At 39.9% G+C, this 18,498-nt stretch overlaps 1 protein-coding gene across 1 annotated transcript; it reads right to left on the bottom strand.

Annotated features, from left to right (window-relative positions):
* Positions 1 to 1,482: 1,482 nt before the first annotated feature.
* LOC124795905 (E3 ubiquitin-protein ligase BRE1A-like) lies at positions 1,483 to 14,190 on the bottom strand. The gene is made up of 2 exons (XM_047259985.1): positions 13,231 to 14,190; positions 1,483 to 1,497 (listed from the first exon to the last, which is right to left on the bottom strand). The coding sequence occupies exons 1-2, from the start codon at positions 14,188 to 14,190 to the stop codon at positions 1,483 to 1,485; spliced, it is 975 nt and encodes a 324-aa protein (XP_047115941.1).
* Between the last annotated feature and the right edge of the window lie 4,308 nt (positions 14,191 to 18,498).

The raw sequence follows: 18,498 nt of genomic DNA on the forward strand, positions 1-18,498 counted from the left end.
GCGACTCTATTGCCATTAAAATGCAGCGTGTTCGCTGTTTTGCCCTCTTCCCTCTCCTCAAGCTCAGACAGTGTGGCATGGGGCGGTGGGGCCGCCCGGAATGGCCGAGCGGTTCTAGGCGCTACAGTCTGGAACCGTGCAACCGCTACGGTCGCAGGTTTGATTCCTGCTTCGGGCATGGATGTGTGTGATGTCCTTATGCTAGTTAGGTTTAAGTAGTTCTAAGTTCTAGGGGACTGATGACCTCAGAAGTTAAGTCCCATAGTGCTCAGAGCCATTTGAACCATTTTGGGGCGGTGGGGGAAACATGAAGCGAGGCTGAACACTTTGGCACTTAGGCTTGGCACGCGAGCCGACATCTTGGCCACCCCTGCTTTAGAGGTACGTTGGGAAGAAAGGGGTATTGCCAAATTTTAGCGACTAGTTACATTCCATCTCACATAGGGGATGGTCAACAGCATGTACAAATTTTTAAAAATGCATGACACTTTACTGTTACCTCATAGCTCAGTGACGTCCAATAATTAAATCTGATTTAAATCTAGCTCTTAAACATTCTTTTACTGCTTATTTGTGTGGCGGGTGAATATAATGCCAGGAAAATTACCTCACTGACTTCACATTTCTATGCATGCAAACCTGTTTCCATTTCACAGCATCTGGAAAGAAGCACGGAATACAGATGTTCAAATTCACATTTTGGCACTTCACTTTCACATATCTAGCCATGACTGTAAACATTTTGAAAGTTCGGTGAATAGCTGTGGGTGACAATTGGAGTCACCTTATCTCCGGCGCCTTCACTTCTGTGGGGAACAATTGATTCGTTTTGGCATTGTTGAATATCATAGAGGACTTCACTCTGTCGTCACCTGTCGTCACCGTTCATGTCTTTCCGATATTTACTCTTTATTGAAGACTGAGAAGTAGCTTTCAGTTCAGTTTTCGTCCGTATGTATGAATAGGCACTTACTTAATAGCAAAGCTACATAAAGATCAAGACACGTTCATGGGATCTGTCGACCTAGAAAAAGCGTTCGACAACGTAAAATGGTGCAATATATTAGGAATTCTGAGAAAAATAGAGGTAAGCTGTAGGGAATGACGGGCAGTATACAATACGTACAAAAGCCAAGAAGGAATTATAGAAGCGGAAGATCAAGAACGAAGTGCCCGTGCTAAAAAGGGGGTACGACAAGGATGTAGTCTTTCACCACTATTTTTCAATTATTACATCGAAGATGCAATGACTTAAGCACGTCTGAGACCGAAATTAAAATTAAAGTTAAAGGTGAATGGACATCAATGATAAGATCTGCTAATAACATTGCTATCGTCAGTGAAAGTAAAGAGGAATTACAGGATTTGTTGAATGGAACGGTCTAATGAGTACAGAACGTGGACTGAGAGTGCTCCACCTACCATCTTCAAAGGACGCCATGGGTCTGATGATGGTCGTGTGATATGACCGAAACCGGTCACCTATGTTACTGTAGCCTGAATTTTAAAAAGACATTTTTTTTAAAGTATGTATGTTTCTCAGCAAGTACATGTCTGCAGTGGTGGTTGAAGTTTAATTTGAGTAATCGATTACCGAGTATTGAAGCAAAGGCTATTGGAAGGAACACCTCGCGACAGATACTTTGATCGTGAGCTGACGTGGTACTACTAAAATCCCACTGTTGTTATTTACAAGACTTTTTTTAACTATACAACATTTCTGATTACCTGCTGACCCCGTGGACATCATACAGTCATTCTGAAACTGTACTTTCAGATTCCTTTCATAAATCCATGGTACTCCGTATTTTGCTGCCATGAGCTGAGGGTCTATAACAACAAAAAATCACAATATACTAACACGTTTTATATGGGACTACTCGTTCGGGTAATATGCAGAACTGTATCACTTACTGATAAAGGAACCATTTATGCAGTGTCAAAATTTAATTCAACGATTTTTTCATAACTAAAGTAGATTCATTTGTTGTTAGAGGACAAAATATAATATTTTATACATAGATTTGAGTCCAAAATACATCATGTAAATTAATGATAATAAAATATTAATCAGAATAATACATTCTCCGTAACTTTGGAAATTTGGATGTCTCGCAAAATCTATGACCTGTGTTGGAATCAGCACAACAATTTCTTTAAGCTGAGACACTTTACTTATCATTTTACAGTCACTTTAACGTTCGAAAAAGATACGTTTGTTTTATTTTACTAAGATAACAGAACGAGACGTGGAAGTAACAATTGACTCAATTTTATTGCTACTACATTTGTATACATTCCAGCTAATTTATTACACAAACTACTATCTCTTTTATGTTAAATGTATTATAAATTAAAATAGTGCTTACCACCATACATCTTAATTCTTCTACGAAGTATATATTTATAGTTCAGTTAAGACCAATGATTTATTTTTGTGAAGCTTGAAAACATTAAGCTGACAACACTGAAAAAACATGGCAGGTGATTGTTATTGTGAATCGTGTTTACTAATAAACCACATACTTCGGCTGAATATTTCGACCTCTTTCGAGGCCATCTTTATTTTCTTCAGTCTCCGATCGGTTGCGAAATTAAAACCACAGCCAAAATCGGATGAAGTGAACGGAACACTATCATCATCTTGGAGAGAGATAACCGCCTCCTGGAGAGCAGGAAACGTGTGGCGGAGCAGCCAGGCAGTTTAGCAGACGGGCGAAAGGGGATGATAAGTGTTTGCTGTCAATACGGAGCATCGTTCCGGCTGAAACAGCGGACAGAGCTGGGCTTCGCGAATCCGAGGATTGCAACACAGCCGGGAGTGAAGAGCTGGTTGCTGCGTCTTGTTTCCGGTGACGCCAGTGACCGGGTATTGTGTTTGCTGTGGTAAGTGTTGTCTGTGATGCATACGAGTGAGGCAGAATTGTCCTATTTGAGTTGCCTGTTGACTGCGCTGTGAAAGACAAGGAGGCCATCGTAGGTCCTAATGTATTCTGAACGAGTACTAGCTGAAGAAAATATGGCTAGTGGAAATAAAATTGACACTGGTGTAGAATTCCATTGATTTGCCGTTCTGATATTCTGCGCGCTACGGTCATACGTTGGCTCCATTATAAATTTTGTCTCTCTTCTTTTGTCTGTTTAGCACTAAGGAGACTGCCGGCTTTGTTGAGTGGTTTTTGATTTTAATTCTGTGTGATCCGTTACTGAGTGTCTCGTATACTTTCACTGATCGTTGTTATTTGTGTACAGCCTGAATGAACTCAGAGGTCCGGAGACACGACAGATTGTATCAGATGCTACTGTAGCGTTGAGTCTATTAAGACAAGTTTATTTTGTTTTTCTGAGTGCTGAGTTCTTTGGTCGTTACTTATTCTTCATGCACTCCGGATTGTTTATACTTGTCTATATTCATAATTTGATTTTGCTATTCTAAGTGTTGAGTTCTTTGGCTGGCGGTTATTCTGTGTGCCCTCAGGGTTATTTGCAGGTATTAAGCTGTGTTAAAACTGCTTAAGAAGTTACGCCAGTACAACCCCCAGCCACCAACCTCTCCCATAAGTTCGTGCACAACAATGAATCGATTGATCAGTAGAGGCAAAAGATTTCATCCCTGTCTTATACCATTTTCAGCCCGTGATCTTCGTTCTTGATCTTTTATTCCGTTTCTTCTGTGAACTTCGTTGTAGATCTTTTATTCCTTTCTTTCTGTCATGTTTCTTGTACACGTTGCCGTTTGTTGTTGTGGTCTTCAGTCCTGAGACTTGATTGATGCAACCCTCTATCCTGTGCAAGCTTCTTCATCTCCTAGTACTTACTGCAACCTACATCCTTCTGAATCTGCTTAGTGTATTCATCTCTTGGTCTCCCTCTACGATTTTTACCCTCCACGCTGCCCTCCAATACTAAATTGGTGATCCCTTGATGCCTCAGAACATGTCCTACCAACCGATCCCTTCTTCTGGTCAAGTTGTGCCACAAACTTCTCTTCTCCCCAATCCTATTCAATTAGTTATGTGATCTACCCATCTAATCCTCAGCATTCTTCTGTAGCACCACATTTCTAAAACCTCTATTCTCTTCTTGTCCAAACTATTTATCGTCCATGTTTCACTTCCATACATGGCTACACTCCATACAAATACTTTCAGAAATGACTTCCTGGCACTTAAATCTGTGCTCGATGTTAACAAATTTCTCTTCTTCAGAAACGCTTTCCTTGCCATTGCCAGTGTACATTTTATATCTATCCTCTCTACTTCGACCATCATCAGTTATTTTGCTCCCCAAATAGCAAAACTCCTTTACTACTTTAAGTGTCTCATTTCCTAATCTGATTCCCTCAGCCTCACCCGACTTAATTCGACTACATTCCATTATCCTCGTTTTGCTTTTGTTGATGTTCATCTTATATCCTCCTTTCCAGACTGTCCATTCCGTTCAACTGCTCTTCCAATTCCTTTGCGGTCTCTGGCAGAATTACAATGTCATCGGCGAACCTCCAAGTTTTTATTTCTTCTCCATCGATTTTAATACCTACTCAGAATCTTCCTTTTGTTTCCTTTGCTGCTTGCTCAATATACAGATTGAATAACATCGGGGAGAGGCTACAACCCTGTCTCACTCCATTCCCTACCACTGCTCCCCTTTCGTATCCCTCAACTCTAATAACTGCCATCTAGTTTCTGTACAAATTGTAAATAGCCTTTCTCTCCCTGCATTTACCCCTCCCACCTTCAGAATTTGAAAGAGAGTATTCCAGTCAACATTGTCAAAAGCTTTCTCTAAGTCTCCAAGTGCTAGAAACGTAGGTTTGCCTTTCCTTGACCTAAGATAAGTCGTAGGGTCAGTATTGCCTCACGTGTTCCAACATTTCTACGGAATCCAAACTGATCTTCCCCAAGGTCGGCTTCTACCAATTTTTCCATTCGTCTTTAAAAAATTCACATTAGTATTTTGCAGCCGTGACTTATTAAACTGATAGTTTGGTAATTTTCACATCTGTCAACACCTCCTTTCTTTGGGATTGGAATTATTATATTCTTCTTGAAGTCTGAGGATTATTTTGCCTGTCTCATACATCTTGCTCACTAGATGGTAGAGTTTTGTCAGGACTGGCTCTCCCAAGGCTGTTAGTAGTTCTAATGGAATGTTGTCTATTCCCGGGGCCTTGTTTCGACTCAGATCTTTCAGTGTTCCGTCAATCTCTCCACGCTGTATCATATCTCCCATTTCATCTTCATCTACATCGTCTTCCATTTCCATAATATTTTCCTCAAGTACATCACCCTTGTATAGACTCCTTCCACCTTCCTGCATTCCCTTCTTTGCTTAGAACTGGGTTTCCATCTGAGCTCTTGATATTCATGCAAGTGGTTCTCTTTTCTCTAAAGGACTCTTTAATTTTCCTGTAGGCAGTATCTATCTTACCCCTAGTGATATACGCCTCTACATGCTTACATTTGTTCTCTAGCCATCCCTGCTTAGTCATTTTTCACTTCCTATTTAACGAAATCGTCTATCGAAATGAATGGGATTGATTTGAAATTTCGTTAAAGAAGAATAATAAAATTTATCTGTTGTTTTTAAGTTAATTTTCTTTCGTGCGAACTTTGTTGTAGAACCACTCTTATTTTCGTGTGGTAATAAAAATTTTTACTTTCTTAATTATTATGTACATTTAAAAAAAAAATAATATTTACGTGAACTCATATGAACTGGTTAAGAATATTAGGTTGAGAATTGGGTCCTTTAAATCATTCGGCCTTGACATACACTTTCCTGATGCAGTGGATTTTTTGTTAAATATTTTTACTGGATTTTATCCCGGCACTAGCCATAGAACACAAGATTACCTCTATTAGCAGAAAATGTTTTAATTATTGCCAAGCCGACATTTATCACTGATCAAACCTACTTCTTTACACATTTAAGATATTTTGAAAGAACCAAACTGTTTAAATTTCAATGTTAACTAACATTAGCTATCCGCCTACGAATGCACAAACGTATAATTAATTCAAATTTTATCAGCCACAGGATCACTGAAAAAGAAGAACAATTTCTTAATTCACCATTGATTTTTATGCATCTGTTCCCGATTTACGGGTTTGCTATTGTTGGTCGCGGCACAGCCCAGCAACACCGCTAAAAAAATGCCGAAAACTTCTTAAAGAAATTTTATAGATGACGTGGGCAAGCTAATTTACATAAATAATTCACACTTTTGATAAACTCTAATATATTTAGATCAAACAACAATACAACTCACATTAATTCGTAACGCATCGTCTAATGGCGGCTAAGTCCAGACAGAGACAAAAAAAGTCTACCCATTCGTAAAAAACTCTTTCACAATGTCGTACCGCAATGACTTCTGAACAGAGAAGACCAAAGAATACATAATGCATTGTGCTTAAATAGCATTGCTGACTATTAACATTTCTTTGCAAATTGCCGATATTATTCTCTTCTGGCAACATATCTCTGCTATCGCAAATACTGACACATTTTACAATCACATAATAAATACAGAAAAAATTCCTATCCTAAATACAGACAAATATTACAACAAAAAATATAAGGAGAATAACAAATGTCTTTTACACCACATTCAGTAATATTTTTGTTCAATAATTACGATATATACAACTTGCCCAGAGCGGCGTATATGGTACAAATAAACTCTTTTTTTTTTTTAATAACGTGAGTTTGCCAGGGAACGTTACATTGCCCCCTGGCAGCATTTGGCAAAGAGTTTTTACACTTTGACACAATGGTGCCAGTAACGTTCTTTACACTTGTATATTTTACGGAATGGCTCTTTTATTTAGTCCCAGGGTTATATAAGTTCATGGCTCCCCCATTTGGGCGTAGGCAAACAGGAAACCTGGGCAAAACTGTGCCGGAGCCCAGCCATCCCAGTTGGTTCATGGTCATTTGAATTAAATGCAGTTATTCATTTGAATTAAATTCAGTTCGTCACAAACGGTTACACAATTACACAATATCACAGTCACATACAGTTCGACTGAAGTTTTTTTTGTGTGTGATACTATTATTCGTGTGATACACTACAAGGTCACTTGTCCTACGTAGTAAATGTTCAATGTTTATCGAAATGAAGTCATTGACATGTCATTCAGTTTATGTGAACATAAAAAAAAATCAATAATGCTGTATTTGGTGAGCGGTGCGGAGTGATTGTTGAGCGGCGCTCGGCGCGGCGCGCTGACTCCGTGTAGGTCACCGTCCCCGGCGTTGACAGCTACGGCGCGGAGGGGCGTGGCTGTCTGTCTGGTCTGCTACGGGCTGCTGCGGCCGCTGCATAGCTGATGTAGCCGGATGCGCGTTGGATATCCGCTCGCCCGTGCGACGTTTTCTTGCAGTGCTCCAGGAAACATGCAACAAGTTCAGAAACAGTGTACTATCCTTATAGGCATTTTTCCTGCTGTGGGAAAGAACGCACACAGTTAGTGGCAGTTATTACTCAGTAGGCCTTCACTAGTCTGGTTTGCACAATATTTCGTTGTCACAGTAACACGTTTTATGGGCATACAATATTTTTCACCATGTCATGACTTGTCATTAGTCACACGCAAGTTTTCACCTTTGGACAAAATGTATCTCTGTAGTCAATGCGCTTTCCTAGCGTCCCTTGACACACAAAGAGTTAAAGTTTGACACTAGCTTGATCCACCGTCCGTTATCGGTTCACTGTTCGTGTCGCGCTAGTTCCTTGTCCACTTGCACACACGGCGATGATACAGTTTTTTATCACTTAACACAACTATTCCGTGACGTATTGCTGCAGGTTTAACAGTCACTGTCTGTCTCTGCCGCACAATACTGCACTTTTGTTTAAGTTCCTTTATTTTTATTTACAATGTCCGCTGTGCAATTTTTTTTTTTTTTTTTTTTTTTGTAATAGCACTAGTAACTCTTTACCAAGGTGTGATATTTGCGTACATGGTAACAAAATATTAAAACTTGGTATTAGTTTGCCCAAAAGTCATCTATATTCGTGTTCGAGTAGATTTTATTTGTGCATTCCAGCCGGATTCAGGCATATTGTTCAATAACTCCTTTGAACTCATGTCACACTTTACTATCAACGTCCTACGTAACTACAGTGTAGTCTCTGTAGGCAAAAATTGACTTGGACTGTATCTGGCTAACTCTTTTTTACTGTTTGAATCTGCACATGCTTCAATTGAAGCTTCTTTGTGCGTAACTTTGCATTACATAAATCTGCAACAAGTTTGCCTCCCGTGGTGCCCTCGGGTCACTACTGGGTGCATTATTTTCTCTAATAACATTGGTTAGATAATAAAGTTCTCAGGGCCTCATATTATTGATATTATTCTGGGTTCGAATCTGTCAATCTGACAGCTACACATATATACATACATACACATAATAGAGAAGATTGTGCCAAGAAATATTTCAAATTTGGGCACATAGAAAATTATGTAGTACACTAACTAATCATTACTAAAATGTTCTTTTTGATTGAACTCTGTCACAGCTTAACACTACAAATAATTGCACTAATCAGATTATCTGTGCAAACATTTAGAGCATGTTCTTGACAACACAAATTAAAAGAGTACATAACACAAATATCCATACACATGAGAAAGTCAATCATATTCTTATAACTAAACACTTCTACATTAGTACATTATCTCTAAAGATCACACATCATTAATGTTCATTATTTACAAAAGAATGGTGTCCACATAGGACTATTAGTCTTTTACTGTAGGAATGCTTTTACATCCTTACGCGGATACAGTCCCCGTACTCTCCCTGAGTGGGGATCTGCTAAGAGATAGCTACACTCATGTGGCACACTTACTACTCTAAAAGGTCCATTGTACACCAATTGCCACTTGCTATTCTGTTTCAAGGATGCCGAGGACTTAGGATGATTGCGTAAGAGTACCAAGTCCCCAACACTAAATTTTTGGTTATTCGTCACATGTCGATTATATTTTTCTTTCCTTTTCTGAGCGCACCTGGTAAGGTTGCACCCTGCTTTTCTTATCTTCTCTTCCTTAGGCTCAGGAATGACTGGGACCTTAGGCAAAGGTGCCAGCCACTCATTGAAAACTCTATTATTATTCATTATAATCTCGTTTGGTGGATACCCCGTAGAAGCATGCGGGGTTGCGTTGTGAACTTCTACAAACTTAGGTATCAGATCTGGCCATCTTGTGTGTTTATATGCAATGTATAACCTGAAAAATTTATTTAACTCTCCAAATGTTCTCTCTACTAAACTTGCTTGTGGGTGAAAACGGGAAATTAGTATATGCTTTATATCTTGTTCATGTAAATAGTTTTTCCAGGTATGGCCTGTAATATAGGAAGCATTATCCGATATTATCGCTTCAGGCTTACCCACTTGTGTAAAATATTCCTTCCCTAACCATTTAACTATTCCACGAGCAGTGGCTGATTTAAGGCAGTATATTTTTAAATATTTAGAGAAAAGGTCATACACCGCTAAAATGTACTTCAATCCACCCCTGGCTCGTGGGTAGGGTCCTGCTATGTCTATAGATACTAACTGAAGTGGTCGATGAGGCACTATAGGATGCAGTTCAAACCTTGTGGACTTATTTTGAAACTTAGCTTTTTGGCACAGAGGACAAGTCCTGATAATGGTGCGAGTCTGCTGGCTTATCCCCTTAAAATAACAGAATTTGGACAAAATCCTTATTGTCTTGCCTATCCCAGCGTGACCCCATGCTAAATGCGTGTGCCACACTACAGCTGGGATAGCCTGTTGTGGTATACACACGACTCCATGGTCATTTGACACACCTGTTTTATAATACAGAATATTATCTACTATTTTGAAATTGTGAACACTTTTAAGATTGGTTCCTTCTTTAATTTTACTAATGATATCTCGCCAAATCGGATCAGTTTCCTGCAATATGGACATATTTTTACACATATGTAATAAGTCCCTCCTATGTACCTTATCTTGTACTAATAGTATTCGATATTCCTCCGATTGTCCCAAAATATTTGACATTGAGGATTGCCCTAGTGGAAGCCTCGACAAGGCGTCTGCTACAACATTATCTTGTCCTTTAAGGTACATGATTTTAATTTTATATTCCTGTAATGCTAACCTCCATCTTAGCAAGCGGGTATGGTATAATTTGCAAGTCATTAAATAGCTCAGAGCCTGGTGGTCACTGAACACTTTGATTTCTTTACCATAGATGTAATAGTTAAATTTCTTTACCGCCCAAACCACTGCAAGAGCCTCTAATTCGGTAGCGGAATATGCTCTCTCGCAGCTGTTTAGTGTGCGGCTGGCAAATCCGATTACATTGATTGTTGTGGGGTCGTTGCTCCTGTCCCACTGAAATAAACACGCGCCCAGACCGTATGAACACGAATCTGTCGCTATACAAAACTCTTTTGTCATGTCTGGGTGTCGCAGTATGTTTGCGTTCACCAAGGCATTTTTGATAGCGTCAAATGCGCGTTGACATTCTTCTGTCCACACCCAGTGCGCATTTTTACGCAACAGGCTCAATAAAGATTCGTTATTCATTAATTGGTTTGGAACAAACCGTCTAAAAAAAGATGCTAGACCTATAAATGCTTTGAGCTGTTTCTTAGTTCTCGGACTAGGAAACCCACGAATTACATCAAGTTTTTTGCTGTCAGGCTTGATGCCTTGTGGTGTTATTATGTGACCTAGAAATTTAATCTGATTACGTCCAAATTTGGATTTATCAAGATTCGCTGTTACTCCCGCTTGCTTAAACCTTTCTAAGACTTTACTCAGTAGTTCTACGTGCTCCTCCCAGGTGGCAGTGGCAATCACTAGATCGTCTACATACACTGTTACCCTTTGCAGCAAATCCGGACCTAAAACCGCGTCGAGGGCTGTTATAAAAACTCCTGCACTTACATTTAGGCCGAAAGGTAGTACCCTAAATTGGTAGCTCCTTCCCCCAAATATAAATGCAGTATATTTCCTCGACTCGGGTGTGAGCAGGATTTGCCAGAAAGAACTTCTCATATCAATAGATGTCAAATATTGCACTCCATGAAATTTTTGAATTTGCTCATCAAGATTTTCCGGATGAGTCCTAACAGGTACAATAATTTCATTTATGTCTCTCGCATCTAGTACTAACCGTACCTGTCCGTCTGCTTTTGCTACCGCCACCAAAGGACTACTATAAGGGGACAAAGACGGTTCTATTATTCCCCACTCGATCAGTTTTCTTATTTCTTTAGCTACTATTTCCTTCTTGGACCAAGGAATGGAGTATGAGGCTCGACAGTAAGTTTTGTGAGGCTTTACCTCGATATTGTACTGATATCCCTTAACAATTCCTGGTCGTTCTGAAAATACATCTGCATAATTAGATAATAACTGTACCAAATCCTGCTGTTGCATAGAGTTCAAATTTTCGGACTGTGATACTTTGTTCACAAGTGCGTCCACATTTGCTTTTAATTGATCATCTTGTACGTCAGGATAATAGAGATTCTGACCTAGACAATGATTGTCTAAATGTAGTATCCACTGATTCCTACACCTTATGTTAATAGCGTTACAATTAGGTACAGGTACCTCTTCAGATCTGAGCATGGACAATTCTATTCTCCTACCAGCATTCATCAAGCTTAATTTTCCCCGAGAAAGGTCGATTATTGCGTCCCTTTCTCTTAAAAAATCTACCCCCAAAATGCAGGCTACCTTTAAACCCTTTACTACCAGGAATGAGCACGCTATGGCTTCATCCCCTACATACATCTCTACCCGCACTTGGAGTTTAATTATTTGTCGCTGTGCACTTATGGCTCCAGTGACTTTACAATTATTCACGGGAAAAGTCAGCATACGCCTTTCCTTCCCCAGTACTTTGAATAAGTCCATACTCATAACACTGACAGTAGCACCTGTATCTACGACCGCTTGCACATCAATATTGTTAATTTTGATCTCTATTATCGCTTGTACTTTGTCTTCGTGCTCCTTTATGCACGTGGATGGTTCAGTTATTAATTCATCTCCCATCTGTACCCCGTCATTATACCTAAGGATACAGATTTTGTTCGGTGTTTTGTTCTGTGTCGGGCTGCTCTCACTCCAAACCTCAGCCGACGATGGAGAGCGTATCTCGGCTGCATCTAGTTTGTTGAATTATTGCTAGTGGATGGGCGTGGCTGCTCTGTGTCACTGACCTCCACTATGTGCACGTTGTGTTGCGTCGGCCGCCACGGTTGCGCAATTGGCGCATTTTGTGGTGGCGGTCGGTTATTGTCATATCTATCACTGTTTTGCCGGTCCGGACTGGGCCTCTGGTTCTGCGGCCAAGTTCGGTTTGCATGATTATAAGTATTAGTGTTGCTCGGCCCCCTGGCATTTTTCCATCTATTATTGCTTGGTGGGCCTGTCTCATACCGGTCATCGAACCTCCTTTTCCGGTCATTATTCACCGGCGGACTATTGCCGTTCCGGTCTCTCCCTCTATTTCCGTTTTGTGCATACTCCTGTCTCCTATTATTACCTCCGCCGTTTCCATTACTTGGTGGAGGCGTGTTATTTCTACCATTTCTATAACTATTTCCGTTACTTCTAGCCTGTTCAGAGGCTGCCTTAACGTCCTCCTGAATCAGGTCAATTGAGTCCAGAACAGACAAGAAATGTTCCATATCATTTTCAGGCACGTGTATAAGTTTTTCCTTTACATGTATCGGCAAGTGTGATTTCAAAAGCCTGATCAAATCCCGGGATGAAATCTGTTCGTCCCAGTAACGGGTCTTATTAATGTACTTCTCGAAATATTTTCGCAAATTGCCTAGTCGTGGAGAATACGGCTCTGGATTATATACCTCCTTCCGTAATCTCTCCTGGATACATGTTGACCAATATTTGGCCAAGAATGCTTTTTCAAATTGCTCATATGTATCACAACTGTCAGCTGCTTCGGTTGCCCATAATGCAGCATCTCCTTGTATGTAAGACATAACGAACTGTATTTTCTGGGTATGACTCCAAACGCTAGGCAAAATGTTTCTAAATCCCTTGATAAACACTACAGGGTGAACAGATTTCTTCTCCGTTGTAAAGATCTGAAACTGTCGGTTCCTAATCAAGCTTTCTTCAATCACTACTTTGGAATGACATTTATTTGTTTCGCCTACATTGGTTGCCTGTTCTGTCTCGCAGTCGCAATTTTTTACTGCAGTATTTATATGCCTATCATTGTTGGACCTGGCTGGCGTGACATACGCCCGTGCCTCGTCATGCCGCAAGCTAAGCTCCATCTCGGCAAGACGACGGTCCACACTCCGCTGCCACAGCGGAATGTCCTTGTGCACTATCCTTTTTAGATCTTGCACATCCGCACTTGAGCCCACATCTCTGGCCTCAACTGCGGCGTGCACTTTCTGATCTATTTCTTTTATGACTTCATTTTCTACTTTGTGCACTTGTTCGATCACTTTGTTCTCAATTACTTGAGTTGTGTCAATTTCTAGTTGTTCGACCCTATTAGTCAGGACACTGATTTCCTCTACTATATTGGCGTTAGCCACTTGAACACTATCTACTCTTTCGCTTAATTCTTGCACCGTTTTGGGTATGGTTTCATATTTTTGTTTCAAACTAACAATCTCACTTTGCATAACTTCTAAAGTTTGCATCAACTGCAAGTCCCTCTCATGCAGGCGTCGGTCACGCTCTGCTTGTTTAGCATCACGTTCTCTATCGCGCTCTGCTTGTTTGGCAAATTCAGCTACCAATCTCTGGTCACGCTCTGCTTGTTCAGCATCACGTTCTCTATCGCGTTCTGCTTGTTTAGCATCACGTTCTCTATCGCGTTCTGCTTGTTTAGCATCACGTTCTCTATCACGCTCTGCTTGCACACGTACAAATTCAGCTTGGAAATTGAGCATGCGCTCGAACATAACTCTTAATGATTGCACTTCTGACACCTCACCACTCTCTGGTCCGTGTCCAGTGCTTGCGGATGGCACAGTATTTCCGCTATCAACTGAATCACTGGGTGGCAATGGCAACATTTCTTGTCCTTCTGCCCCCAGATTCTCACATTGTACTTCCTGAACTACGTCACTAACATTACTTTGTGTTCCACTTTCCAACTCGGTATCACTACTTACTGACTGTTGCTCATTATCCATGTTGATATCTTTCTGACTACGCAATCTAACCATAGTAAACAAAAGAAATAAAATCTGAACTAAATATCCTAACACTCAGGTTTCACTGACATAATCACACAAGAAATGGACATTAACTAATACACACTTACTATCTGCTACAATGACTAACTACCTAAATGTCCTGTTATTTTAAAACAAAGTACTAACAACAAGCACACCACTAATGATCCGAGAACACTGCACTGAGGCTACTTTACTACCCACAGGACAACTACACTGTAGCTTTACCTTTTGGTGATCTATCTTGGGTGCAGCTGCCCCCTGATATTGTGGTAGGTAATTAATTTTTCGAAATATTGAGCTCTCTTCTTCAGCTTGCCTCTGGGTACATAGTGTTCTCATGCAAAAAATCATACACAGGTATTACCACACAATATTGGTTATGCAATACATACAATACATAGAAAAATTATTAAATGTTCTGCAACAAAGTTCGACTATATTAATTCCCTAATTATCTCACGGGTATTTAGTGGCCACTGCATATTCGAGCCCCACGTTGGGCGCCAATTTAACGAAATCGTCTATCGAAATGAATGGGATTGATTTGAAATTTCGTTAAAGAAGAATAATAAAATTTATCTGTTGTTTTTAAGTTAATTTTCTTTCGTGCGAACTTTGTTGTAGAACCACTCTTATTTTCGTGTGGTAATAAAAATTTTTACTTTCTTAATTATTATGTACATTTAAAAAAAAAAATAATATTTACGTGAACTCATATGAACTGGTTAAGAATATTAGGTTGAGAATTGGGTCCTTTAAATCATTCGGCCTTGACATACACTTTCCTGATGCAGTGGATTTTTTGTTAAATATTTTTACTGGATTTTATCCCGGCACTAGCCATAGAACACAAGATTACCTCTATTAGCAGAAAATGTTTTAATTATTGCCAAGCCGACATTTATCACTGATCAAACCTACTTCTTTACACAATTAAGATATTTTGAAAGAACCAAACTGTTTAAATTTCAATGTTAACTAACATTAGCTATCCGCCTACGAATGCACAAACGTATAATTTATTCAAATTTTATCAGCCACAGGATCACTGAAAAAGAAGAACAATTTCTTAATTCACCATTGATTTTTATGCATCTGTTCCCGATTTACGGGTTTGCTATTGTTGGTCGCGGCACAGCCCAGCAACACCGCTAAAAAAATGCCGAAAACTTCTTAAAGAAATTTTATAGATGACGTGGGCAAGCTAATTTACATAAATAATTCACACTTTTGATAAACTCTAATATATTTAGATCAAACAACAATACAACTCACATTAATTCGTAACGCATCGTCTAATGGCGGCTAAGTCCAGACAGAGACAAAAAAAGTCTACCCATTCGTAAAAAACTCTTTCACAATGTCGTACCGCAATGACTTCTGAACAGAGAAGACCAAAGAATACATAATGCATTGTGCTTAAATAGCATTGCTGACTATTAACATTTCTTTGCAAATTGCCGATATTATTCTCTTCTGGCAACATATCTCTGCTATCGCAAATACTGACACATTTTACAATCACATAATAAATACAGAAAAAATTCCTATCCTAAATACAGACAAATATTACAACAAAAAATATAAGGAGAATAACAAATGTCTTTTACACCACATTCAGTAATATTTTTGTTCAATAATTACGATATATACAACTTGCCCAGAGCGGCGTATATGGTACAAATAAACTCTTTTTTTTTTTTAATAACGTGAGTTTGCCAGGGAACGTTACACTGTCCATCTCATTTTTGAGACGTTTGTATTCCTTTTTGCTTGCTTCGTTTACTGCTTTTTTATATTTTCTCCTTTCATCAATTAAATTCAATATTTCTTCTGGTACCCAAGGATTTCTATTAGCTCTCGTCTTTTTACTTACTTGATCCTCTGCTGCCTTCACTACTTCACCCTCAGAGCTACCCATTCTTCTTCTACTGTATTTCTTCCCTCCATTCCTCGTTCCTTAATGCTCTCCCTGAAGCTCTCTACAACCTCTGGTTCATTCAGTTTATCCAGTTCCCACCTACTTAAATTCCCACCTTTTTGCGGTTTCTTCAGTTTTAATGTACAGTTCATAACCAATAAATTGTGGTCACAGTCCACATTGCCCCTGGAAATGTTATACAATTTAAAACCTCGTTCCTCAATCTCTGTCTTACCATTATATAATCTATCTGATACCTTCTAGTACCTCCAGGCTTCTTCCATGTATACAGCCTTCTTTCATGATTCTTGAACCAAGTGTCAGCTATGATTAAGTTACGCTCTGTGCAAAATTCTACCAGGCGGCTTCCTCTTTCATTTCTTACCCCCAATCCGTATTCACCTACTACGTTCCCTTCTCTCCATTTTCCTACTATCGAATTCCAGTCACCCGTGACTATTAAATTCTCGTCTCCCTTCGCTCTCTGAATAATTTCTTTTATCTCATCATACATTTCATCAATCTCTTCGTCATCTACAGAGCTAGTTGGCATATAAACTTTTACTACTGTGGTAGGCGTGAGCTTCGTGTCTATCTTGGCCACAATGATGCGGAGGTTCGAGTCCTCCCTCGGGCATGGGTGTGTGTGTTTGTCCTTATAACAATTTAGGTTAGGTAGTGTGTAAGCTTAGGGAATGATGACCTTAGCAGTTAAGTCCAATAAGATTTCACACACATTTGAACACACAATAATGCGTTCACTATACTGTTTGTAGTAGCTTACCCGCACTCGTATTTTTTATTCATAATTAAGTCGAATCCTGCATTACCCCTATTTCATTTGTATTTATAACCCTGTATTCACCTGACCAAAAGCCTTGTTCCTCCTGCAACCGAACTTCACTAATTCTCACTATATCTAACTTTAACCTATCCATTTCCCTTTTTAAATTTTCTAACCTACCTGCCCGATTAAGCGATCTGTCATTCCACGCTCCGATCCGTAGAACGCCAGTTTTCTTTCTCCTGATAGCTACGTCCTCCTGAGTAGTCCCCACCTGGAGATCCGAATGGGGGACTATTTTACCTCCGAAATATTTTACTCAAGAGGACGCCATCATCATTTAACCATACAGTAAAGCTGCATGCCCTCGGGAAAAACTACGGCTGTAGTTTCCCCTTGCTTTCATCCGTTCGTAGTACCAGGACTGTAGTGTTACATGGCCAGATCAGTCAATCATCCAGACTGATACCCCTGTAACTACCGAAAAGGCTGCTGCCCGTCTTCAGGAACCACACGTTTGTCTGGCCTCTCAACAGATACCCCTCCGTTGTGGTTGCACCTATGGTACGGCTATGTGTATCGCTGAGGCACGCAAGCCTCCCCACCAACCACCAACGGCAAGGTCCATGGTTCCATGGTTCATGGAGGAGGGGGGGGGGGCGGGGAAGGCATAGTGTATTATTCTTTTTTTCCTTCTAGTTCACCCTATTTCCCTGAGAGCTTCGAACGTCTATCACCATTTTACATAACTGAATGCTTTTTCTGGATCGATAAATCTAATGAACGCGTCTTGATATTTCTTAAGTTTTGCTTCCATTATCCAGCCCGACGCTACCACCACCTCTCTCGTGCCTTCGCCTCCCCTAAAGCAGAACTGATCATCTTACAGATCCTCAGTTTCCAGTTCCTCTCTTCTGTATATTAATATTGTCAGAGTCTTGTATGCTTGAGCTGTTAGGCAGGTGGTGCGATCGTTGTTTTATCTGTTTACTTTACATTACGGCTTGTATGGACGATATATTTAAAAAGTCTGATTGTATGTCTCGAGACTCAAAGATTCTAGAAGCCAACTTCAGTAGTCGTTTATCTGCTACTTCCTCCAAAGCACATTTAAAATTTAATACTGCGTCTCTCATATCTTCTATCTTTGCTCCCTTATCTTCTTCTTTCACGTCGTCAGACAGTTTCTGTCCCTCATAGAAGCCTTCTACGAAATCTTTCCACCTCTCCGTTTTCCGCTCGGCGTTTAGTAGCAGAATTCCCTTCGTTGACGCATTTGTTTTCAATTTCACCATAGGTTTTCTGACTTTACAACATGCCGAATTTGTCCTCACACCGACCATTTGTTTTTCAGTTTATCCGCAACTTACTGCAGCCATTTCGCTTTAGCTTCCCTGGACTGCTGTAATACTGTCATTTTCAAAACATTTTTATACTTTCTCCTTGCTCGACCAAGTGAAATAGTCCCTCTGTTACCCAAGACTTCTTCGCTGTTACCGTACCTTCCTCATAGTTGAATTTGCTAGTGCAACTACTGTAGCTGACCGTTTTACAGATG

The sequence above is a fragment of the Schistocerca piceifrons genome, chromosome 4, assembly GCF_021461385.2.
Source record: "Schistocerca piceifrons isolate TAMUIC-IGC-003096 chromosome 4, iqSchPice1.1, whole genome shotgun sequence".
Taxonomy (NCBI): Eukaryota; Metazoa; Arthropoda; class Insecta; order Orthoptera; family Acrididae; genus Schistocerca; species Schistocerca piceifrons.

What these genes read in the sequence shown, in the direction of transcription:
- LOC124795905 (XM_047259985.1), bottom strand. Translation starts at nt 14,190, where the DNA reads ATGGATAATGAGCAACAGTCAGTAAGTAGTGATACCGAGTTGGAAAGT.